A 26,565-nucleotide genomic window follows, 5' to 3' on the forward strand; every position below is an offset into this window, starting at 1 on the left:
AAGTATAGTGCGATTGAGCTGCCGAGCAGTATCGCCAGCAGTTTCCAACGGCGCGACCTTGATGCGGCCCAATCCAGTTCGATCGCAGCGCCGCCACAGTATTTTTCCACGTCGGGCGCCTCACTGCAAAGCATGCGCCGCCCCAGCCGCTCGTCCCACTCGACCATATTCTAGTACACTCTATCGTAAACAAACGCAGCCAGCGTCCGGCGGCTCGGCGGTCCACGTGATGCCATTAGGCCAATACCAACGCGGCGTCGGCCTCGGACAGGGTGTGCGAGGAGGCGGCGGCATTCTTCAAAGCGTGACGCTACTTTTTTATATAGGGGCTTTACTCTTTCTCTCTCGTTCCCGACGCGCGCTCTCTCTCTTGTCCGTAGCTAGGGGTGCTGCGGTGCACAAGGGTGTTCGTCCCGACGCGCGCTCTCTTTCTCTCTCGTTCCCAACGCTCTCTCTCTCTCTCATCCGTAGCTATACTCGCGGACAACTTTCTGTGGCAATGAAGGGAAAGCTACGGAGGCAAAGCGCGCAGAAGCGAGAGCGCTTCTGAAGAGAGTCCCTCGTTTTAATCCACGTTGGTTTAGGCTGGGGAAGAGAAAACATAAATAGCTTATTAACAACACTTAAATAAAACAAAACACACCACTTAGCGTAAAAGTTTACTTATTTTGCGGCTTTCGCCTTCCGCGTCTGGGGAAACGCGAAACCGTCGCACGTGAAAGCTGCGTCGATTCAGCGTCCGTTCCGAGCAACTAAAAGCACTGTCAAACGCTGCCGGCCTACTTGGCGCGCTAACACATGTGCAGCATCCACGCGCCCGTAGCTTTCCCTTCATTGCCACAGAAAGTTGTCCGCGAGTATAGGGGCGCTGCGGTGCACGAGGGCGTACATTCCCGACGCGCTCTATCTCTCTCGTCCGTAGCTAGGGGCTCTGCGGTGCACAAGAGCGTTCGTTCCCCGATGCGCTCTCTCTTTCTCTCTCGTCCGTAGCTTTCGTTTAACCGAATGATCCCCCGGTGCTTCGCCCACTCATCATCATTCACGTCGTGGATATGCGGTGCTCTTTTTTCTACACCCTGTCGACGTACGCACTTTTGGTCAGAACGTATTCATATACAGCTTCACTGTAAAACCCAAGTAACTGGAAGAATTGATAGCCGCCGCCGTAGCAGAATTGTTACTGCAACGCACCCGTGATACGGAGGTTGAGGGTTCCGCTCTCACCAGGGCCAAGTTATCTTTTCGTCCACTTTCACTTGCCATTTCTTCACTGTTTTTTATATTTCAACTTCAACCACCGCGAATTTTCCCCATGCTTTCGTTGGTTTTATTGTCCATCGGCTTTATAAGGTCATAATTACCAAAAATCGAGCACCCTGGTGTCCCTTCTTCTCCAGTTCACTTATAGCGCGAGTCTCAAATCTGGTAGCCTGGTGTCATTAGGTAGCATACAAGGAATTTTAAGCCACGTGTCTGCTCTCCCAAGTTCACGTATTACGTGACGCCATCGGGCAAAAAAAAAGGTCGTCCCCCTGCGCCCATCATAACTTAGTGGCGCTGGCTAACTCTCGGCTCAGTAAGTCGACTGAATGCTGCGCGACGACATTCTCCAGCCGTCGAAAATCCGGTGGGCGTCACCTGTAGTCTTGCTGAGGAAATGGGATAGAACTCTGCGTTTCTGCATCGATTACCGTCGCCTGAACAAAATCAAGAAGGGAGTACCAGCTCCCACAGATAGACTATACGTTTGCCCGGCTCTGCAATGCAAATAATTTTTTTTGTCGGTGATTCTCAAGAGGGGCTACTGGCAAATCGAAGTCGACGAGAGGGATGCAGAGAAGACCGACTTTATCACTCCAGCTGGCCTCCATGAATTCTGTATCATGCCATTCGGTCTTTGCACAGCACCTGCAACATTCCAGCGGTAATGGACACGGTATTGACTGGCTTGAAATGACAGACGCATTTAGTCAACCTTGATGACGTCGTCTTCTTTGCCTCAAACTTCGACGATCACCTTCAGCGCCTTGCAACCGTACTAGAAGGCCATCAAGTTATCTGCGCTGACCATGAAGCTGTAGAAATGCTGCTTCGCTTACGAAGAACTTCTGTTCCTGGGCCACGTTATCAACACGTCTGGAGTTCTTGATGCGCAGGTTATTTGGTCTGTGTGCCTACTACAAATGGTCTTTCAAAAAACTAACTCGCATATCCGGGCCTTTCACTCTTCTCAGGAAATCCAACGTAGCGTTTAACTGGGAAATACCGCAAGTTGAATCATCTGAATAATTAAAACGACGCCTGCAGTCACCATCAGTACTCGCCTACTTCGGAACGCCCATACGGAAATTCACGACGACGCAAGCAGCGTAGACCTCAGTGTTGTCCTAGTCCAGAGGAAACAGGGAGTTGAAAGTGGCGTTCCTGTAATTATTTATGATTTTCTCGAGGACGGCATTTCACACACTAACAAAGTTATCGCTCAGCGAAAGACGTACCTGCTTGGTTGGAACTTACTCGAATGTTATCGATGGTTCTATATGATGCGTATGTTCTCGCCGAACCTTGTGTAATCAGACTGTACGTGCGACACTAATTGTGTAGTAAATTCTGGAAGGCCTGCGGGCACCAGCGATTACCCTGGAACCTTCGACGAGTCATGTATAAAAGCGTGCTTGACCCTCAGATCATATTTCATTTCCTTAATTCTAAGCAAACGCTTATACGTCTCATCACTTGGATATTAGTTAGTAAATTAGTTACCAATAGGCACCATTTTCAAGATCAGTAGAATTACTGGCAGATAATAAATGTTGTTTCTGGAAGATTTACCGCTGTGCGGAATGCGTCGGCCATGTCTACGTTCACACCGCCCTTTCTTCTTTGTCATCGTTCTAGCTTGCTTCCGCTCTCCAAGGGCAGCGGCACCATCGTGAGTTTGTGGCAAGACGAGCTGCCATTCTCAATTTTATTGCGATAGCAATTATATGGACATTCCAAAGCGGATTTCTGCCATCGCCGCCGCCGTGAGGTTCCGTATGACGTCAACGGCGATGAAATTGTCGCCGCGCTCCAGACGCTGTATGTGCGAGTGAAAGGGGGCGAGGGACGCGCGCTTTCACGGGGAGCGAACGCACGTCGGAGAGCAAACGCGCGCTCGGCGCCGTGCTCCCTGAAGAGCTGCAGAATTAGGCCTCTCTTTCCTCCTTTACAATCACCATATATAGAGAGCACACGCGACTTCTTCCGTCGCGCGAAAGGCCGTGGGGGGGGGGGGGGTGGAGGGAGGGAGGGAGGGGAGGCGACGTTTAGCTGCGGCACCAAATACGTATTTATATAAAAAATTACACCATCTTCCCGTAGGGGAACCCTGAGCAGTATGCGAAGCAGCCATGGGCTCAACGCAATTTCCCATTTCGTAGTTCCGGTAAGTGAAAAGTTTGCCGCTGGACGTTTCCGTTGTGATGACAAATTTTTTAAATTTCACTTCTCTCATCCTAATGGTCGGAGGCCGCGTGTAGTCTGCACTCCCGAGGAGCACCACGCCTACGAATAGCGACGGCGAGAACAGATGCGAGAATGCAATCGGCGGCGGCGGGTGACAAACATCGATGACCATCCTTCCCGAGAGGCCAGCCGGCTCGCCATTCAAGACGACGCAAGTCATGTGTTCCGCGTCGTGTGCTAAACAGCTTCGCTGGTCGTCCACCTTCACTGAGTGGAACGGCTAATGATTTTTTTTTCTCTTGGAGCATTCATTTGACGTGTAGTGCGCGCCGCTTGCATAAACGTTTACCTTTGCCGTCGTCAGCACAGTTTAGCAATAGCTTTTATCCCAAGTTGACGATAGGCCCGCCAAAGTATTAGAACTCGCTGACACACACTCACAAAACTTAATTTTTTTGCAAAAGGCTTACACCGATTCGTACTCACCATAATTCTGCGCAGCCCGACTTACTCAGACTCGGACTAACGGGTCCATCTGAGTATGAGTGAGTCGATGCATGATTGGGTTAGTCAACCTATGAGGCTATGAGGTCGGCCTCCTTTAAAACTCTGTATAAATTGTAAGCAGCTGGTGAAGTTTCAAATTTCTAAATTTTACTACTAAGTGTACGACTTTGATTAAAGTTCCTAAAAATAAAAATTGCATGAATTCTAAGTGATGCCACACGTTTCAGGTGACAGGCTCCTCAGGTGTAGCCGAATCGCAGTGTGCAGAAACATGTAGTTATTTCCAAAAATTTAGCATAAGCCAGCGATCTTTGCCACTAACTCCGGGAAAACTTTTTAATCAGGTTTTGCCGCTAATGCGATGGCGCTAATGTGAATTAGTTTTCACTTGGGTTTTTCTCGGTCAGATGTACTCAAGGCGCATAGTGATTCTCACAGGAATAATTGGAACAGAAATAGATCAACGATTCTACGACGCTTGTGCTAAATTATTTTCTTGTAATTATGCCGCCATGTTAATATACAAGTGCCATTATTCCGAATTTTACGTATACATTAGCTCAGGCACATGTGTTCATTAGGGGGCCCAAAAGTATTAATTTCTAAGGGAACCTCCTAATAAAATGCAGGTGAGCAAAAGTACCAAGATCAGCAGACTGCAACAATAACATTCCGAGATAAGCTACACCAACAAAAAGTAATCAAAGAAAGGACGTGATTACTGAAGGTTCTTTTTATTTATTTATTTTCCAGCTGTTAGAAACGCAGACATAGGTACAGAGCTGGATCTTGATTAACAAAGAGCCTTGCGTTTGTTGAGGCATCCGGGTGTACAGGAGCACGTCAACCTGCAAAGATATTCGTGACGTTTTGGCAAAGCCTTTTATCTTGTGATCCGTATTACCACACGCCAACTTTAAATCGTCAAACAATTACTCCGTATTCAATAATTTACAAAAATAAATTCATTACTAGCTCCTATAAACACAATGCCTGTCTTTTTCGAAAAAGAGAGCGCAGTGCAAGGGCGCAACCACAATGATTGACGCACACAAAACTGTCACAGGGCACTTGGAGCCCGTGTCTGTGCAATTGGGCGGTGCCAGCGTGCTTGTGACGTGTGTCCACGTGCCTGTCTTTGAGCCCTCGCGCTACGTTGCGGCCTTAGGCAAACAGCATTCCACGCAACAACACATCTTCCTGCGGGTGCTCGAAGGAGCGTGAAAGAGTTCGAAGCTTTTCTTGGTAGCCTGTGTCTTTGCTTCCAATAAAAATCAGTATAATTCTGTTTTAACGATCAGCGAATCACTAGGCCCAAGGAGACGCTGTGAGTATCCGCGACGCCTCTATATAAAAGCTGGAGGCAAATTCACAAAGATTTTCCTCGTAAGTAATCTTTGTAATTGGTCGCCCGCCGTCGCTAATAGTATGTCTATCATGAGGGTTATTGTAATTCTCTCTTACGAAGAACTTTAGTGAAATAGCTTTCTTTGAATACAGACCTTGGTGTGGAAACATCAAGGGGTCGTTGACAGCCTCATTTTCTTGTTTTGTTTTTTTTCAACCTTCCCGACATTAACAAGGCTCATTCTCAATAAATGCTACTGTTTATCTGCGGCTCAAGGGTAAATGATTCAAAGAATGATTTACCCTTGAGCAGTAGATAAGTTCAAAGTATACTAGTTAAGCAGGCAAATGGCACAAGTAATAGTCGAGGCTATGCGCTAAGTCCATACAGACGTCCTTGTCTATATCACTGCGCATTGAAAATGTCTCCAAGTCGAGTCTGGTGTGATGTATGGTGGTATACCATCAGAAAGAAGCTGCATGTTTTGTGGTAGCTGTCGGTCGAGGATTAACTGTTGCGTGTTGCTGATTTAAGGTCAGATTTCGCACAGGAGTAAGAATGTTGCAGTGGTTTCAGTTTAATACCACGTTTGCGAGCGCCATTTGGTTGTTTAATTCAGATTTAAGTGGACGTCCCGGCGTCTGCGCTGTGGGCACTCGAAAAGAGAGTTTCTCCCTAACGGAACCAAGGCGCCATGAGTCACCGCTAAGGTATAACATTTAACTGTTCGATTTCAGCGCATGATTACTGCGTAGCTGTTCCAATTGAAAGGCAGGCCAATGAATTGAAACACGTGTTATCGATAAGGCGCAGATTTGTTCTAATTATTCTAATTCTTGACATTCTACGCCTGATGAAATATTCATATTTCAGGTCACTCGCAGGCTGGTGTTCTCACACTGCATTCCGATGGCGCTCTCCAGCTGCTGCAGCACGGAGCCAACGATGTTTAGAGGTCCGGTGCTAAGAATCTGGATCACGACTTTGACCACGGTGCACAAAAGACTTGTCACAGAAAGACCTGGGGCAGCGAGGACGCTCATGATGACGCACTGCATGGAAATAATCAATGCCTATTAGCATCATGCACAGAAAAAATACATTGGCGAATGGTAGTGTTTGTCCTTTTTTAATCAACCGGAACCATGCAGTCTTGCATTCTTCCAGGACCCAAGTTAATTCGCCTCATAAATAGACACAGAATTCGCAAAGCCAGCAGTAGACCCAACATGCGAGATAAAGACCAACTGGGCGAGACTGCTTTTTTTTTCAGAACGAAGCTAGAATCTTACTTCCTGGGGGCCTAAAGCGGTACAACATTTCTGTGGACGCCAATCTTCTTTGCAAACGCCCTCGCTTCAATCAACTAGGAGTAGCAGCCCTCAGTTACCCTAGACCAGATGGAAAATCGCGCACTCACAGAAAACAAAATTCTTAGACACCGCCCTACACGAACAACAGCGAGTGCCTCTACAAAGGTGCTGCTGCGTTTTCCCTTTGACACCGAGTTGTGCGACAAGTTCTACATATATATCTAGATTTTATATCTCAGTGGGACATTGATATTCTTTATGACTGTGTCGCGTCTTCACAAATGGTGTGACAGCGCCCACGCAGACGGCTCAACATTGATCATTTTTTTATTCTCTCTTCCCCTTCCCAAGTACAGGCTAGCCAATCGGAGTTATCCTCTGGTGAACCTCCATATCCTCTATTTTTTATCTCCGTATCTTCTCCGAACGTTTTAACGTGGACACAATGGCAGAGCACGTTGGTCAAAGAAATGTACCTCAGCTCTATGCTGCAATCGATGGGTTACTGACGGTAGTCAAAGCGTTACAATTTCAGCACCACCTCGGTGACGAGAACAATAAGGCTCTAGTCTAAATGGTGCTAGTATTATATTAACGCTAATCCAACTTTACTTCCGATTTTTTAACAGCGAAGCTGTTTAAGCCAGCTGTAATTTGTGGTGCGTATCAAGAAACTACCAAGAAAGAAAGTAAAATAAACTTTCTCGCCGAGGCGCGATTCGAATCCGCGTACGGTCTTTGAGACCGTACGGTCTCAAAGAGAGCGTCGTAACCACTAGGCTATACAGCCTTTTTTTCTTTCTTTATTGCCTTTAGTCAATTCACACAGAAATACGGTGTACAATCATACCAGCCGATCAAGGGCTGAAAAGGGAAGACAAAACTCGGGCATGTACATCAGCCATTCTAACCTAGGAAGCCACTCTGCTTCGGGTTCTTGAAGTTTATACACTTGAACCATTCTGCTTAGAGATTCGCGAAAGTAACTCCTTATTGGACTAGCGTCAAGATCTGCATGACGATCGGCCATTCTTCACAACCAAATATTATGTAGGCCCAGGAGCATTATCATGTCGAATGGAATGCCTTCATCGTTATATGACCGGTAAACATCTAATGCCCTAGCTTGTATTGGTAAGTCTTTTTTAAAAGTTCTTTGAAGGATGTCCCAAAAGAGGTAACCTCCGCAACAATCTAGGAAAACATGTTCAATTGTCTCAGGTTTCCTACAAATAAAACAGTGAGTGGCCCAATGTAAGAACATTCCTTTTTGTTCCATATATGTCTTTACTCCTAACGTATTAGTATCCAGTTTGAAGAAGCTTTTGACACCTCCCCTAACAGGTATGTTTTTTAACCTTTTTAAGATGTCTTGACCTGGACTATATTGGGTTCTATACAGGGGAGTGGGAAGAAATACATCACATAACTCTTTGTTCAGTTTTTTTTTCCGAAATAGGCCACATAAGTATTCGAGGGAGCAATGATTTTGTAAAATACGACACGAAAGGTAAACTTCTATCATATACCCAGAAATGCTACCTGGCATACATTCTGACCACACAACTAAGTCTACCTAACCTCACTTGACACACAGTTTGTAAAAAGGGGTCAGTAGCATTGCGAAAGAAACATAAAACGATTCACCAGCTGTCTAAGATACAGATGTGACAGGACAAGTCCTCCTAGGCGGACACGTCTAAAAATACTTGTTCGTTTAGTTCTTTCCTACGTGGATCCCCAGACAAAAACAGCAAAAACACGATGTAATTTCTGAATGTTAACACGTGGGCAATGTAATACTTGCAGCACGTACCACAGCTTGCTAATGAGGAACAAGTTGCAAATTGTGGCACGTGCAAATATAGATAGGGTGAAGCCTTTAAAACGCCAGGAGCTTTCCCGTACTGTGGCTACTTCTCCACGCCAATAGTTTTCACTGTCTCTATAATGCTGCAAAGGTACACCTAAGTATTTAACTGGCGTAGTCAGCCAAGACATGTTAGCGAAAATACTTGTCGTTGATAGCCAATGGCCATGCCAAAACCCCAAGCTCTTTCCCCAGTTGATAGCGCTGCCGCGGACTCTAACAAAAATGTTTTGCAATGTTCACAACTCTAAGCACGCTTTCTTGGTTCGAACAGACTACAGCAATATCGTCCGCGTCGTGCGAGAAGCCGTACTTCAGTTGCGTGCAGACGGAAACCTCGAACGTTGGTGCTATTGATAACGCGTAGACAAAGTGGCTCAATGTACAAGCAAAGCAGTAGCGGCGAGAGGGGACATCTCTGGCGTACAGAACGGTGCACTTTGATGCTCTCTCCCACTATATTATTAACAATAATCCGTGTTGCGCAACCTCTGTACGCCATGGCAACACCGTCTCTTATAATAGAACCAACGTTTACATGCTGCAAAATACACACGAGAACATCATGAGGACACTCTATCAAAAGCTTTTTCTAAATCAAGTTGTATCATTGCAATTCCTTTGTCCTGTAGTATCACGACATTCGAGCACGCACCTGGCCTTGCTGAATATTCGTTAATATTGTGCTAAAGAGCTATTGTAAATGGCTATCTCGATCGAAGAAGTGAAAATGGCAATTGATGAGCTCAACCCTAACAAATCACCTGGTCCCGATTGGCTGACAACAGCGTTTTATAAATCAATCAATCATAGCGTTGCTACTCTGTTCACTTGATTAATTAATAACGCTTATGACGTAGGTCTCCTGCCGTCGTCATTCCTAACTTCACATACTGCCTTGATTCCCAATACAAAGGATGCCAGGCTCCTGAGACAGTTCTTTTTTTAATATAGACCAATAGTGCTTACAAATGTCGATTAAAAATTATATGAAGGTATTAGCTAAAAGATTGCAAATGGTCATAAACAAATTGGTTGGAGACAAGGAGGTTTTTTAAACCTCCTTGGTTGGAGAACATCAAATGTGTGGAATTAATAGGCTATACAGCCACGCTTGCAGAACATGTATTTATGCAAACCATATGATTGCGTTCGAGCGTCGTCGTCTTCGTCCACAGCTAGCGCGTTCGTACGCTCGTTCTCTGCGAGGTGAATACGTTTTGCGCGCTATGAGAGCGAGAGAGATAGAGACGCATTCACGGATCGGGTCTCCTGAAACGCGGTGTCGGCATTGGAACGCCGTGTCGGTGTTGCAAGCTGCGCTATGCAACGCGCAGTGACGGCCATAAGTCCGAGACGCGCGAAAGGAAGTTATCATCATCATGAGTAATAAGATGAAAAGTTTGCCCTCACTTCCGGCAAATGCTGGGCTATGATCGCCCAACTTCGCTGATTCAAGCGTTGCGCAGCCGAGTGCAACTTTATTTACTATGGAGGATTTATCTGTGGTTCTGGTGCGTTTTGAACTTGTACCTGCCTTCCTATGGCAGCATAATGTGATCGATCTGAGATGACGTTTGGGTGGCGCGTATATATATATATATATATATATATATACATATATGACCTTACCAAGACCTTACTAAAATACACAATTCGTCTGTTTTTGCGATACACTGTCTCTTCGTTCGTATAAACAACTGACGGTACGATATTGTGCCGGAAAATATCAATATTTGTAGAGAACACAGGCACCTGTCTCCCAGTACGCAAGCGCTTCACAACATTCCTGCAAAATTGGGGTTCGAGGACATTCGCGCGCATTGCAGCCGCAAGTTGGCTATTAAGAAATTTACAGAGGCAGAATAATTTGACTATTGAATTTATCAAGATGATGCAAGAAAGTTAGTTTCCACTAGGCCATCAAACTGACTGTATATTCATTTCCGACAAAAACACATTCGGACGCGGAAGCTCACTGCAGAATGATTCCTCAAGTTTGATAATTACACCAAGATTCCCTCTACCCTTGAAAACAGTGTTTATTTATCTCTGAAACACGTGACACTGTTACTAGGAAACTCAAGCACATATTATAGTGTCTTTGAAAAGTCGAGCAGCAAAAAGAAAGCACCTCGAGGCAGAAAATGTGGTCAGATGGCGGCACATGCCGAACTACACCAGCGAAAGATAATCGATCCCAGTTGACTTGTTGGTAGACATGATGATTCAAGAACCCGTCATAAGAGGCGGTAAAGCAATTAATTGACAGCGCAAAGAAGCAACCTCACAAGTCTTTGTTATGAGCTAGCTAACAATGTGACGGAGAACAGTTGTCTTAGCTTGAGCCAGTTGCAATATAAAGTAAATCGAGTGGCGACAATCAACTTCGAATAATTCACCCCAAGTGCTCACGTACTCGGTCACCTTCAGTTCTGCCTAAGATAATGGTGTCAACATTCGTACCAGTTCTCACCTGAAAGCTAACAATAGATCAGGGTAAAGCTGAGCAAAAAAATAAATAACGACGGCTACTTACAGTGACGGCCTGGAAAAACTGCTGTATGACCAGGGCCTGCGATAAGAAGAAATCGCCAAAAAAAGTTAAAGGTACTGGTATACAATAAAACTACGCAGACTGGACGCACATATTGGAATGTAAGTGAAATTCTTGAAGAGGTCAAAATGACTGCTACAACACTAAAGGTGATGCCCTACAATTCCCTTTATTTCATCCTAGGCAATGTGTAATTTTATGCATTGTTTCATGCACAACACAAGTCACAAATTATTGTAAGACAATTTTTATATTGATGCCCTGTACCGCTCAGAATCTATGTGGAAATATAAAGACCAATACATGCGGATCTAAGCGGTAAGACATCGACGCAGCGATGTCATGATGACGAAGGCGTTGCTTGACGCTTTTTCGGGTGAAGAATTGTGGAGATACGTGCGGCGCATACCTAAATGCAATTAGGTCTTCTATACCCTCGTATCAAAGTAGCACATACCTAGTGACATATCCAGTTGTCCCGAAAACGGAGTGCAGAGATACAAAAACAAAAAATAAAAATGAAATGAAGATAAAATCCAAGAAGCTGGTGAATAACCTGTACCATTCCCTCGAGACCTCTGCGTTGAGCTTTCTGAGAGAATATATATAATTAACGCATTTTAAGAGTTGATTACGCAGTTCCAAGGCAGGTTTACTCTGACTACTATGTCGGTCAAAATTTAGTGCTACGTAAGCACAAAATTGTCGCAGGGGAGATACCGACCGACTCATTTGCCACCCGAAAGGGTGGGGTTAGCCAAACAAAGCTTTTTGCTTTAACAAAAGCCAGAACCGCAGTGCAAGATGCCAATAACGCTGCGCAACCTTGAACACGGCACATACCTGATTCGGGTGAGTTCCCACGCACGTCGACAACGTAGTGTTCAGGCACTGCGAGTAATATGATACATAAGTAAAACTGACTTTTGGGTCAGTTCGTGCAAGTTCACAGACAGAAAACAGCAGTAAAGGAATAAGAGGACAAGTAGCGGACTACTGTACAAGTGCTCACTGGTTAGCTTATTTTGGAAAACATTCATTGGTATCCATCAGAACCGCTACTGCCCCATGCCCAGACATTGGTTTCTTGACCAAACACCGAAAAATTCATAGAAAACTGCCGGTCGCAGCCTACTCATTCTTACGCAGGTGCGCGAATCTGTCACCTATACACTGCAGGCCACCTACTTTGAACGTGAAATGGGACACAGTGGCCCATCTTTCCTGTAGTAAATCTTGCAAAAAAGTGGCGAGCGAAGTGGAAGTCGCTGAATGATCTTCAGTAGGCCTCCCATAACTTCCAAAAAGGTTCAACAAAATTATAGTGGGCTTCTTGTTGTTTTTTCTGCCCCCTGGATACGTTCTCAACAATGTGGAAGTATGCCAAGAAAAGCAATAAAACATTGCGAAGAAAGGCATGCCGGGTCAAGAACGCCAAGTAATCTGCGCCTTGGCGTTGTTCACACGTTACCGATATCGTTTGCTAAGCCACACAAGGAGCCGACGAGACGACGTTTGGGACAAGGCAGCATGTTCACGGCCATCACGATCAAACAAAGGGGCAGTGGTGCGTTAACCGGATGTTATGCACGTTAAAGAACCCCAGATATTCCAAATTTTTTACCGAATGTTATTTAAACATATTATATTGCTGACATATTGTCGACAACAAGGTTGGCAGAAGAAAGAAAAGTCAGAAAGCTTCGCACAAGAGAGCAGGTTCGAAATCAATTGTTTAAGAAATTTATGCCCCTCCACTATATTTGCAAGTGGCTCTTTCCTATTTTGAATATAGTCCTCTTTTTTAACGTATATGTAGGCGGCTGTCATGTATTATAACTGTCAGTCTTGTATCGATGAAATCTATTGTTGCCGAGCAAGCGACATGCGCTATCTGCCATTTTGCCAAGCACAAGAATTCCTTCCTCATCAGTGTCTAGTTATTGACCTACACTAAGTTTCCAGCGCATGCTACGACAATTCAGTAGGGCGCGACACGAACCTTTCCGACGTTGAGCGCGCTGGGTAATTGGAAGACGACTGGCCGGCCGCACATGATACTGCCTGCAACGTTCAAGCCTGTGCAGTCACCCAGAGGCAGGACGGAGGTGGCGGTGTCAACGAGGGATCCAAGCATGCCGCCGAAAAGGCTCTTGCCGACCTTGGACACTGTGCCCACCATGCCGCCAACGCTCTTGCAGAGCGAGTAGATGGTGTTGACCAGAGAACCTAACAGACACGCGGAAAACACGCGGGAAAAATATACCAGTATGCAGATCCAGCGCACACATTCAAACCTTCATGAAGCGAAGCTTTAGCCAAGCGGCTAGTGAAATATTATAAAATATTTGATCGTTAGCACCGCGTTTGCAGCGTAGCGATTACATGTGTGCCCTGCAATAACACAGGACTCCGAGATGCCCACGACGCGTTCTCCGTGACTCATGCGGCCGCGGAGTATATTGCCTCCGGGATCGGCTCCGTTTACTACTGCACAGACTGCAGGATCGGCCTTTACTCGTCGGAAACCCAGGCGAGCATACGTGCCAAACCACACGACAAAAGGCATAAAAAGCTTCACTTCATAAATTTAGTATGCCCTTTCACGCGTGTATTGGATGCAGCAAGGATATTTAGGTATCCTTTGGCGTTTCGCCGAATAATTCCTCGAGAACAAAGCCTGTCACGTCCTTATTTCTAGGGGTAGTACAGATGTACATAGCATGATCATTGTCAGTCTATATTTATGTTCACTGCAGGACGAAGGCCTCTCCCTGTGATCTCCAATTACCCCTATCTTGCGCTAGCTGATTTCAACCTTGTGCCTGCTAATTTCCCAATAAACATAGTTTTCTGCGGTCCTCTACTGCGCTTCCCTTCCCTTGGCACGCATTGTGTCGCTCTAATGTCCACCGGTTATCTACCCTACGCATTCCATGACCTGCCCCACTCCATTTTCTTTTCTCTTGGTGTCGACTAGAATATCAGGCTATCCCCATTTGCTCCCTTCCTATCTCTTAACGTCACGCCCAACATTCCTCGTTCCTTAGCTCTTTGAGTTGTCTTTAACACTTTGGCGATCTTCTTTGTTGACCTCCAAGTTTGTGCCCCATATGTTAACACTGGTAGAATGCAATGATTGTACACTTTTCTTTTCAACGACAGTGGTAAGCTCCGAGTCAGGATTTGGTAATGGTTGCCAATTAGAAAAATAAACGGTAATATCTGCCAGTTAGAAAGCCCAATTAGAAAAAGAAGCACCAGTGGCGCGGAAATGTCAGGTCTAAACAGACAGAGTCAACGCAAACATAAAGGCTTGCATTACAAATAGGCAGAAAATAAGGCGTCCACCCTCTGTTTCTGCAAATTATCTTACGCTGAAGCAGCTTCCCCTCGCCCACGGACTAAGAAGTATTTTGGAATCCGAATCTCTCCGGCTACGACAGCACGCGGGGGCAGCCCGATAGCCTCGCGGTTTGGCCAGGAGGAAATGCAGTACTCGCGACTATGTTCGCGAGATGCCCTTTCCGATTAGCGACGTAGCACATAGGGCGCAAAGTCCTTCTAGACATGCCGACACGGCCTGTTTTGTTGCCAAACGCCATGCCATCAATATTGCTTTAATATCCCAGTTACTTGTCTTCCGTTCGCAAAAAGAAAACGAAAGCCACCTGAATGCGACGTGAAGTACCTGAAGCAAGCTAAGAAGCATGCTTCGGTGGGTCGTGATACGAGGATGCACGCAGCTTGCGACGGTGAGCAAGATGGGATTGGGCATTTTACCGCCACCAACGTTTGTCACGACTCCGACAACTATTGTTAGCGCGGCTGCTTCGAAAATGTGCGAGGTAAGCGCATCCATTCATGCGTAGAAGAGGCTAGCAGCGGATGGCCCGGATTGCTTTGAACCGGCGAGCCTCTGCAGGGATCACGCCGCGCGTGTCCTCCCGTTCTCTGCATGTGGACTTGAACGACCGATGGTGCATCGGCGCAGCGCGACTTTATTGGCAAGCAGGAGTGAGCGCTGTTCCCCCTCCTGAAACATTCTTGCTGTATGTCCCCGTCCACTAATGTATACTCCTATTGCTTGTAAACCAAACGCATCCACACGGCGGACAGGTGCAGGAGCATTCGCAAGGAGTCGCCTATCATTAGGCGCGTGCACCATTGCAATGTGCTCGTTTCACCGAGTGCGACCTTCTCCGTTTGCAGGCAGGATGGAAAACGAGGGCCTGTATTTCCATCCATCCGTTTAGCGGTCCTCTGTCATCTGTCCAGCCTGATCAGCCTCAAGTCTGCCAATCTGGGTCTGCCTGGTCTGGCAAGCGATCCAATATGTGGAATCGCTTTCGGTATCGTAAATGCGAGTTCATATTGTTATTTAAAGAATAAATAAGCGATGACCATATTATACCCTGGATACGAAACAGAAAAACAGCTTGCTAGTGTGCATGTTTGTCCTAGTTTGTGGCTTATGATGATTGTACTCGAACCGCAAAACACTGTCAGCTGTTTTCCTCGGTGTTTAACTTTGCGCTGTAACTGTTTTCACAGACTCGATAAATGGCAGGAGAATTGTGACCTAGTGTTTCGTGCGCTACTTCATTGTATATTCCAGGGCTTTAGAGCTACGTGTTTTCAGTAAACATCAACTGAGAGGCCCACACATTCCTTTTCTCCGAGAGACAGAACTGGTCGATCGTAAGCGTCATTATTAAAAGTTTGAGTGGAGGCTTATACTCTGAAACTGAGGGAAAGGCACCCGGTCTAGGCGGGCTCGGTATGAAGGAAATTGAGAACTGGCGAAAGAGCTAGGGACGCAAGGAATTGCACATGTGCCCAAGTACTGATAGCTAACCGTAAGCCTAGTGTCTCTAAGGTACGCTACAGTTCGGATGCATAACCTTGTGTTTATTGCGTGTGTTTACTGTGCGTGTGTTGTTCTCAATTATTGTAAGACTGAGGGTGCCGAAACCTTTCTTAAGCTTTTAATGTGCATTTTGCTCCAGCGTCTTTTGTAATGCATGTGCACAAGAAAAAATAAGTTACAGTTACAGCGCAAAGTTAAACACCGAGGGAAACAGCTGACAGTGTTTTGCGGTTCGAGTACAATCATCAACTGCCAATACCTGTTTTTTTCTAGTTGCCCAGAATCTGTTTGACATCTTTCATTTTTTTTCTACGATTCGTTGCATATAAAATCCTCTAAGAAACTTCTATTTGTTGCAAACTGAGGGCGCCGAAACCTTTCTTAAGCTTTTAATGTGCATTTTGCTCCAGCGTCTCTTGTAATGCATGTGCGCAAGAAAAAATGAAGATGATACTACTACTACTATATCTACTACTAATAATAGTAAATAATGATAATACATTACCGAATTCTGCCGGCCGCTTCGTCGACATGTCACCGCGCTCAATCTGCACAAAGCTGCTAAATTACGACGGCCGATTTCAGCATGCCGTACTCGGCAAGCGGAGCAAGACTTACCCAAGCCGAACCGCTGTAGTACTTCAGTAATGATGCCCTCGAGCAGGAAAAGCTGGGATCCGATATCCAAGTGTGAGATCCCCATGACGGCGCACTAAAATCGCAAAATTATAGATTAAGTTGACGTGTTTGTTAAAGCGCGGCAAAACACTTTGGAGTGAGCTACTCATTAGCTGTAGCGGGTAATTTAAGGAATTACGTATTTCTATACCTTTAGAACAACTATGACAACGTTTTAGGTATTTCGAACGCAGATTTATAGTACTTGTCACTCTCCCCGAGAAATGAGAAATTGCGGCATATTGAAGAAGTTAAAAACGCATATTCAATGTAATTGCACTCTTCCGGGGCAGTATTTCCATTCTTATGCCAAGTAATGCAGTGGTAGATGGCAGTGCGATATGCGAGCATGCAGTAGAGTTGTGAGTTGTGCATGATAATGGGCATTTATTCATTGAAAGCTTTCCTTGTTTCCAGGTTGCATGAAAACCTCTCTCTAAGTTTAATGTGCAACATTTTTTCCTGCGTGGGTCTCTATATTTTTTCAACAGTGAGGCGATGGTTTCTATGGACATCATCGCTGCTTCTCTTAATATTGCGACGGGGGAAAAAGGTATAAAATATATTCACAGGTATATTTGCAATGCAACCACTGGCATACAAAACATGCAAGATGGCAACACCAATCTTCGCGACATCAGAGAGCGTCGTCGTCTTCCGCACTGTCCTCAGCTTCGTCTCGAGCAGCGCTTGGTAATAATATGAGCAGCAGCGACAGTACGGCCCCAATCATTATATGACACTATCCGGTATTTCCGAAGCATCTCATCACAATTATATTTCTATTTCATTGCTGCAGTACTTTGGAAATCGTAGAGAAAATAATGCCTTCGAGTTGTCATTACTGACCACGTTCTCAGCAGACGTAATTAGGGAGTCTAGGACTGCAATTAAAGTAGAAAGCTGATCAATTACGTTTCCCCTATGGCAACAATTAAATATAAATATTCAGTCTACCAACGAATAGAAAACTCATTTGGTAAGCGAAGCTTCCCTGAGCCGTTTAATCTTAAGGGCCATCCTGGAGTTGTCATTCTGGGCACTCAAACAGTCGCAAATGCGTTACTAAATGCGTTACGCAAATGCGTTACTTCTAAGTGACGAAGCATTTGCCACTCTTTTTATTCACGCGGAGCCATTTTTTTTTTCAGTAGTCGGCACACGGGTGCTAAATTGCACTATTCCCAACCCCTACCAGGCAACAGCGGGGGGCAACGAGACACGAGGACTGACCAAACTACAGAATCAGCTCTGACGTGAACAACAACTATGAGTCACAGGAACAAACATGTATGTATGGCTTGTGCGAAAGCCCGTTATTGACAAGTAGCTATTAATTATCCTGCAGTGTGGAAAGGCTAATGCGGATTGAATCACAAGCTATCGTAAGGCCGCAGAAAAGGAATTTAAGTGCCAGCAACGTAACTTGCCGTTTCGCGCCAGCAGGGTCTGCTCCTCTCGTCTTCCACAGCGTCTATCGAATACTGGCTTTTAGTTCGTCCTTACAACAGTTACAGACTATGTAGGATTGTTTACCACGTCCAATTTCCATAGTTACCTAGATAAGCTCACACGAAAGCTTGGTGATTACTAATGCATTATTTCTTTTTCCACTTAATGGGTGTTCCTAAACAATGCCCACTATTTTGGAAGCTTCAATGTCTAGCTTTTCATGTTAGTCGTTCAGTCCAAGGCGTTTCCTTGATGTTAGTATGCAGTAGTCGCAGGAACCTGCTTACGCGTTGTGGAAAAAACAGGCCGCTGTGCCTATTTAAAAAATGCACAGCTTGCTCTTTCATGGCGCTGCTAGCCCGTGAATGACGTTGTGTAGCCCTATTACATTTTAAACTCAATAGGTTAAAACGTCCGCGTGGCGCATGGTGTTAGCGAAGGAGAAAATCATCGGGAACCACCCCGACCACGTGGTGGCCACCAGGTGGTGCAGGGTTCTGGTGAACAAAAAATTGAATTTCTCGCAGTGAAACCCTTAACTACAACCTACAGACATGGTGGCGTCGGATTGTTACTTGAATGAAAGAGAAAACATAATTCTGTTACGAGCAAACTCAAACACAAACCTCTTTTCCAGCGTTTACACCATCCCAACCCGGTGCGCTCGGGTAATATACTTGCAAAAGTGCTATTCAGATGGTGCTAGCATCCTAGGCAGGTCAAATTGGGACTTCACCTGTCTAATGCGTTTTGGACACGCACGCGCATCGGAGCAATGGCAAACAATTAATAAAATAATAGAAAAGGTGCTAGGGCCTTCCATTTTAATATAAGACGACTTATATTGCCCCTAGAAAAACGTCTTCCCAGCAATGCGTTTCTGTATAAAAGTGAAGCCCACATTTAGGGGATCGGTGTAAGCTTGGTCTGTGTAAGCTGGCTTTCCCACGTTCTGTGTTGCAGTGAAGCCCATCGAAAGAAAAATGCGATACGAACGGGACTCGATAACGATATCGCGTTCCACTCTTAAAGGCGAAGCTTAAGCGTCCTCCAATTTTTGTTTTCATATCACGCGCGTTTTTTTTTCCTCGAAAAGAAAAAATAAACACTCGATGTGTGCCTTGCTGGAAACACCTCCATTGGATATGTTTTACGATGCTTTACAGCACTCAAATTGACATCTTGATAATTAGAACAAGTGAAATTTAGATAATGCGACTTGATCAGCTAATTGAATGTCAAGGAAACAAACAATAAGGAACGGTTTCTTTAAAAGACTAAACAGCACGCACACTTCATCTTATGCACGTAGATTAATCGGTGTTTTTTTTTCTCTCATTTTTCGTAGCTCGGTGCATGGTAGCTGCGACAGTCTGTATATATTATACCATTCGGTCAGACTGAAAATGTTGGAAGCTTCCGGCTTAAAAACGTGCTCTACTCTTGCGATATCTTTAATACCGACGTCATCAAGAAACGGTTGTTTTTTTTTTGCAAACAATACGCTCTCGACTATATTGGATCTCAGCAATAGGAATGCTCCGAAATATTGTGCATAAGTAAAACAGGGCAGAGCTAAGCGAAAGTTAAATGAAGGTAGAAAATTGCGGCTGGGAAATGCGACATGGCCATAGCTTTCGCGTTTTATTAGCACAGTAGATATTTAAATTTCTTTTACTTACGCCCTAGGGCAATGTAGGGGCGCTGAATTTGCAGCTATATGTATTTCAGCGCTCGAGCTCCACTGGGTGCAGTTCTTATCTGATTGCGGTGGTCGATACCCACGAAATATTGTTATACGCAATCCAATCACTGTTCCAAGGGTCACCATTGCTCACTCACACCCATTGCGCACATTTGCTGCAATTATGTGATGGAGTATTGCGTAAACAATTTTCGGCAAACCCGGCACGTTTATTATATTTACACGATGCTGATGAACATCATTACTACTGCCCAGAAGATACCCCAATGCGAGTACCGTACCCGAAGGTATTTGCAGCAATACTTGGCAATTGTTCGCAAATAATCTAATAATAATACCTATGCGAGTTCCAGGACTGCCTAAATAAAAGCTGGAACATATACATATTCGGACATATCTTGCTAACTTCATTATTTATCCGTCTAAGGAGACTCGGAATTTCCAGCGCATTGCTCGGTTACGCTTAGAAAACGACAAGCTCGACATTCTTAGGGATGTCTATCGCGACCATCATCCTGTACGTGAAAATAGCTTAAACTTTGCTGTCAAAAATATACTTCGTCTAAGCTGAGATACGGGGATCTCAACTTGTCGTTTTACCATCCTTCGCGCAAACAATGTTCTGTAACATGACACAGCGATTAAATTTATAAGCTCAGTGTAGGACCCGTACATCATAAGGAGCGTCATAAAGGTCTACTGTTACTTACGATAAAAACGTTCTCGACGACTGTCACCACATTTGCCTGGAAATGAAACACACAGACAGAAGTGCATTATTCACAACAAAAGCAGCGTAATGATATTCACAGTGTAGCGATTTCAAAAACACGTGCTAACCCATAACTTAACATGTACGATGTTCGACTGCGTTTAGCCAGTTCGCTACGCCCGCTGCTTTTGGCCGTTTAGGAATAAAAGATTTGGCTACATTGAAGCATGTACATATTAGATATGCGTTCGGCAGATTTGTAATTGGTGGCGCCGTCTGAGTAACAGAAACAGATCTCGAAGGCTGCCCGTGTACTGTCTGCTTTCGCCGGAAGCAATCGCAGAGACGGACGCACATCACTGGCGCCATTGTACGGGCTTAATCTGGGATGTGCTAGAAGACACGGACTATAAGTTGCACATTGCCAACGAAACATGAAGAAGCGCTCCACAACTGAAGTGTACTGCTTTTCTAGAATTCATATAGGCAAACCTAATGGTCACGGTCTCGCTTAATCCTTAGTTTAGAAGGATATTTCTTTATGCGACAGAAGACCGATGGCGCTGGAATCAGCTAGCGCAAGACAGGGGTAATTTGAGATCACAGCCTTCGTTCTGCTGTGGATATAAACATAGGCTGATGATGATGATCAGGAGGAGGAGGAGGATGAAATCGAATCCTCCTCTTGCTCGCTCTCTCGCCATATCACTTCAATGTGACTAACGTTGGTATAGATGTCCATCTTGCTGTGGGGACTATACAATATTTGAAGCTTCTATGAGGTTATCGCTGTCACGCAAAATGCGCGACAGTCTCTTTTTCCTTCCCTACCGTCACTACATCACGACAATATAAGGTGGCATGAAAAAACGCAGGAATACACGTGAGCGGCAAATTCCCTGAGTTTGAACGGCACATCACCAGGCGTTATTTAGTTAATTTATTAACTCCACACCAATGGCTGTATGTTGATGCGTTGTGGTGTTAGGGGTAGGCTGCTCTTGAAGTTTCATATTTGCAATAAATTGAAGTAAGAGAGCTTGGCCTCAATGTCTTCACCGTGTGCCTGATAAAACAGCAAGCGGTTTTGTGTGAAGCTTTTGATAAGAGTAGTCTAATTGCACTGGCTAATAATAGCGCAACTGACTGCCGCTTTTATTAGAAAGGACATGTATTTTCATAGTTGAGCAATTTGCACGAAGCATCGATGCGGTACCCACAGAAATGCATTTGCGTCGCCTAACATGAGGCGCTACTTGAAGAAAATTGCTTTCAACGTGTCTTGCCACATGGGCTGCTCGCCGCTACCTGTGCTTCTCACTAGGCAGTAATCTTTAATTAATACTTGTTAGAAACGATGCCACCTGTAGGCCAAGTGCGCTTCGGCATTCGTCAAGTACAAAGCGAAGGCGTGCGTTATCGCCTCGTGTGACCTATCGTCGACTACAGCGGTTGTATTGCCTGCTGAAACGTCAGCGCGACTACCGCTTTTTAGTAATACTGCACATGACTACTTCATCCCTTAACTGAGACCATCTTCGCGGCACGGGAGAGTAATCGCTTAGGGATCGAATTACTGTGTGCTGTCGATGAATGTGTCAATTATACGTAATTTGATTCTAAGACACTGTCACAAACTCTCATTACAGAGCAAGTGGTGAGGGCTGGTAATATCAAAGTGATTCAATAATGTTTAAACATGTAGTCACTCATTTAGGGTGTGTTGATAAAATGTTTCGAATCACCGGCTGAAAGCAGATTAACAACCTAATTACTGGCTGCAGTCACTACGGGAAAGGAAAAGCTGTTGGTTCACCATTTCTCACAAAACGCGGCACATCGAACAGCCCATAAGACATTCTAGTGACTTCCGTAAGTTCGTCCTGCCGGGCAATTCTGTGGACTCTAAATTGAAATGGAACCTACAGGGGAGCTAATGTGACCGAAATTATCAAATTCCGCCATATTGTAAGCTTTGGCACGCGTGAGGCCTGTTACGGTATCTCTGATTGGCTCAGAATGCAGTCAAAAATATTTTGACAATATGATGAAACTTCAATATCCAGATTAACACCCCAAGTAAGCATAGCGTCCAAATGATAACAATTTTATTGACAGCGTTTTACTCTCATGTGATAGAACTGGCAAAAACAGGACGTGTACACAGCATGCACACCGAGACTGAACGGAATAAACAAAACAAAAAACAAAAAAGCTTTTTAGCTAAGTCAAGTTTGCAATGCGTGAAATTATGGAATGTAATTTTACTTTTCCATTGTTGCACAGGCTTGGTTTGCGAGCACAGGCTCCGTATATGGTGTTATATGAGGCTCGTATGGTTGTATCCAGTGGATGAGGGCTGTGCCGTGGGATTATTAGGCAAAACCATGTATTCCAACACGTTCGAATAACTAATGTGCCCCAACATGGACGAAGTTGGAACTTACCGGGTCATGGCAGACGTCCTGAGGGTGGCCCAAGCACTGAAATGACGCAGTATTTGCATTACCAGCTATTTATTGCGCACAACTTCAAATAAGCGTTGGGGGTTTCTTCGCAATAAAAAAATTGGGCAAACGGACTAATGTTTGCTTAAACATGGTGAAGAATGAGTGTAACCACAAGCCGATTGTGTCAAGCATGCATCGGTTGATCGGGTATGTTTGTTACCTAAAGAAAGTGCGCCTCTGAACCGATCCATGCAGTGGTCTTCGAAAGAAGGGCATGTGTAATATAATCTAATAGTTCAAAGATAACGAATGTGCGCTATGACAACAGGCGAATTTGGTGGTCAAGATCGTCGCACCATTCCGGAAGAGATAAGTCCTAGACAATTTTTAGTAGCTCTTTCAGTATCGTCTAGACAATGGTAACCTCAATTACGCACTCCAGAGAAGAATGTCACCTCGCACTTTACTGTCCGGGACACTCTGTCCACTTTTGATTGTTTGCGGAGATGTAGCTAAAGGACCTAAGAAGTCATTCCTGAACCGCGGCCTTGCGGCCCGCACGGAGACGTCAGTTATCTATGCAGCTGCGGAGCTAAAAAGAAATGACAAATATTTATTCAGGTGGATGTGTTTCTGCTAACAACGGGCCCAGAAGGCGAAAGCAATTCAATGCAAAAGAATAAGTAGCGGGATCGCCATAGTGCTGTGTTGTAAATGTCTCCTAAGGTACCGCAAGGCTGTGCTAGTTAGCCAGGTAGGTGCGTTAAAGAAATGAAGGTGCTTGAAAAATTCCTTCACTAGAAAAGAGGGTCTGGGACGTTTGAGGACAGCGTTATTGTTCGAGCAATGTCATAACAGTGAAGGGGTGATCAAAATTGAACGGATGTCAGCTATGCAGCAGTCTACCTGAAAAAAAAAAAGTTCTGTGCATGTTTATTTTCGAGAAACAAAGGTGTTATCGTGTGTATTTCTGTTAGGGAACAGCTCCACATAAACAAGGAGACGGCTAAACCACCATTTATCAGCATAGCTGAGAGAGTCGCCAGATGTGGAACACAACAAACACACGTACTCCATCTGAGTCGAAACCAAAAATTCACATTTTTATGCTTCTCGTGCTGGACTACCTATAATACCATACCATGTAGCCCATGAGTTCGTATTAATTTCGATTTTTATTTCCGACTGAGGCACAGTAGGTCTGTTGCTTCTTCAGCCGAATTCACAGAGCTTTTAAACCATGAATTCCATTCGGGAATGGGCTGGCGACCTTCCCTAACAATATGTCCAGCGTCAAGAATGGCTGGAATTTGCTGTTACGAACAATTCTAACGCAACATCGTCTTTTGAATGTCACCCTGGGTGTACAGCGTGTAGTTCCCGGAGAGAAACCGTTCGACAGTAACGCCCTAGACACGCAGCACTAAGGACAACACAACTTTTATAATTTCAGTACAACACTTCCAACCCGTATTCAGCAGAACTGCAAAAGGATAGCTACATCGTATAAAACAAGGCCGTCTAGTGATTGTTAGTGCCTATATGTGAAAACATTCTATATTTAGCTTTCGCATTTGTCGGATAAATCTATGACTCTGCTTGATTTACGCCCTTGTTTGCCTTATGTAGCATTATGAAGGTAAGGTACATCATTTCCGCTGCCGAAATTTGTGCCTGAGTTATGCTTATATTTTATAGTTCTGGAAGATTCGGGCACTCCAAAAGTTCAATAATCGAACTATCGAAAACTGCCTGTCTGGGTGGGCTACTTACTTCGCCAAAGTTGAAGATATTCGGTAAGGTGACTTGTGTACATGACTCTGCAAACAATACCGTAAAAACAAAGGTCAACATTAATTTTATCACAAATATTTCCGCATTCCGTGCGGAGAAAAAGTTTCCATGCATGAGTTCTAGTGCCCTGTTTCGTGAGGGTCCAACAATTCAGCTAAGCCACCGCCTTAGCTGACCTGATAGAGCATCGAAAGCGTCACGCACAAGTTCTGGATTTGGCTCCCAGCGCTGGCCAGTCGTCTCTCATTGTCATTAAGTATACGTTTCAATCCTATTTTTACATTTCAATTAAAAACGCCATTCATTTCCGATATGTTTAGCTTGCAGTTTTCTCTGTTGGTTTCATGAAATAAGCATATGACATGCGTCACTACGGTCGCTATTTTGCAGCGATGCCTTCCGCTTGATTAAATGCAACTCTTATCAGCCACCGTTGACGGTTGGTGAGTCACACTGTTAAACCACTGGCGAATCACGAAAATCAATCGCATCGCAAAAGAGATCGCTACATTATCGCGCCCATATTCGCACATACAGTCAGCTGATTTTTCAATTCAGGACGCATTTATTCTAATCGTCCACGCGCACTTCTTTAGGAAATTAAAAACTGATATTATTGGTAAGATAGTAAAATATATAGGCGTATACGTGAGTAAATTGCATTGTCTTCCTTGTTTTAGGGAAAAATAAACGGAAGACTACCAACGCTTACTACACTCAGTATAGAATGGGGCTCTTCTAAGGTTCGCTAGAGTGTTTCAACTCATTACAGTGCCCTTTAGCACAGTATTGTGAATTTGATTCTGATACTGTGATAGCAATCGTAGATGTAAACAAAAGAGGCGGGACCTTTACTAATTAGCTGTCGTGACTAGAAGTGATACCCTATTTTATGCACTAAGGCTAACAAGTTTGGCGCCTATAGGATTCATTTTGCCGAAAAATTATCGCCGACCACTCGGACACACAAATGTGGGCGCGCTTGAATAGATATTGACAGTGAAAGAGTCTCAAAAGATTCAAACGGTGGTTCAGGCAGCCTTCCATAAACGTTTGATATTTTGGATAGCTCCGAGGGCACTAACTGAGGTACTTGCAGAAAACGGTATACCGGAAAAGTGTTTCAAATAGCTGTGTACTTACGGTCAGCCGCCGAGGGCACAGCAATTGCTGAAATTATCAGAGCAGCTGAAAAGGCTATTGTCTTAAACGAAATCATTTCGTACGGAGTATTCGGACGTCTGCTAGTCTGAGGAGGCCAACGGCGCTTTTAAGTGGACTCCTGACGCTGGTGTTGCTTATATAGTAGATGCATCGCCGTGTACTCTTGCTGAGCGCGTGGCTGTGACAAAATATAGTAATTTTTCCGACACCGACCTTAATTGTGACCTCGCTCATGTCGACGCGATTAAATGCACTGCATTTTCCTCGTGCCCATCGTGACTGCGCACTTGACGCAGAAAAATGTGACATTTGCGGGGCGACTATACTAGGGCTTGGAGGACTAGTTAACAGATAACTGAACTGCACAACAGTGTTTTTCTCTTTGGCTAAACGTGACTCGTGACCTTTCGCTTATTTGAAATGGACTTCAAGGGATGTTTTTCAATTATTAAATCTGACGGATGCGCTTTACGTTTGTCGCTAATGAATACTGCATGCTCCGAGTGACTTGGCACTACAAGTGCATACGTGTACACTAAGCTGTGTGCGCTAATATTTTTTTTACTTGGCTTTACACATGGTCGTTGTGAAACGCACGGTCCGCCAAGTAGCTTTCACTACTGGTGAAAATACTAAATATTGCTGAATGTGTGAGCATATAGAACTCTGTGTAAATCATATATACCAATTACAGCCTA

General features: G+C 44.7%; 1 protein-coding gene across 1 annotated transcript; it reads right to left on the reverse strand.

Moving 5' to 3' along the window:
• Window positions 1-4,672: 4,672 nt before the first annotated feature.
• Window positions 4,673-26,000, reverse strand: LOC119453675 (uncharacterized). Its single transcript, XM_037715722.2, has 10 exons — window positions 25,847-26,000; window positions 24,683-24,729; window positions 22,907-22,942; window positions 20,458-20,493; window positions 16,531-16,624; window positions 13,045-13,271; window positions 11,886-11,933; window positions 11,025-11,060; window positions 6,201-6,354; window positions 4,673-4,802 (listed from the first exon to the last, which is right to left on the reverse strand). The coding sequence occupies exons 1-10, from the start codon at window positions 25,920-25,922 to the stop codon at window positions 4,798-4,800; spliced, it is 759 nt and encodes a 252-aa protein (XP_037571650.1). The 5' UTR covers window positions 25,923-26,000; the 3' UTR covers window positions 4,673-4,797.
• Window positions 26,001-26,565: the final 565 nt, after the last annotated feature.

This window comes from Dermacentor silvarum, chromosome 5 (genome assembly GCF_013339745.2).
Source record: "Dermacentor silvarum isolate Dsil-2018 chromosome 5, BIME_Dsil_1.4, whole genome shotgun sequence".
NCBI lineage: Eukaryota > Metazoa > Arthropoda > Arachnida > Ixodida > Ixodidae > Dermacentor > Dermacentor silvarum.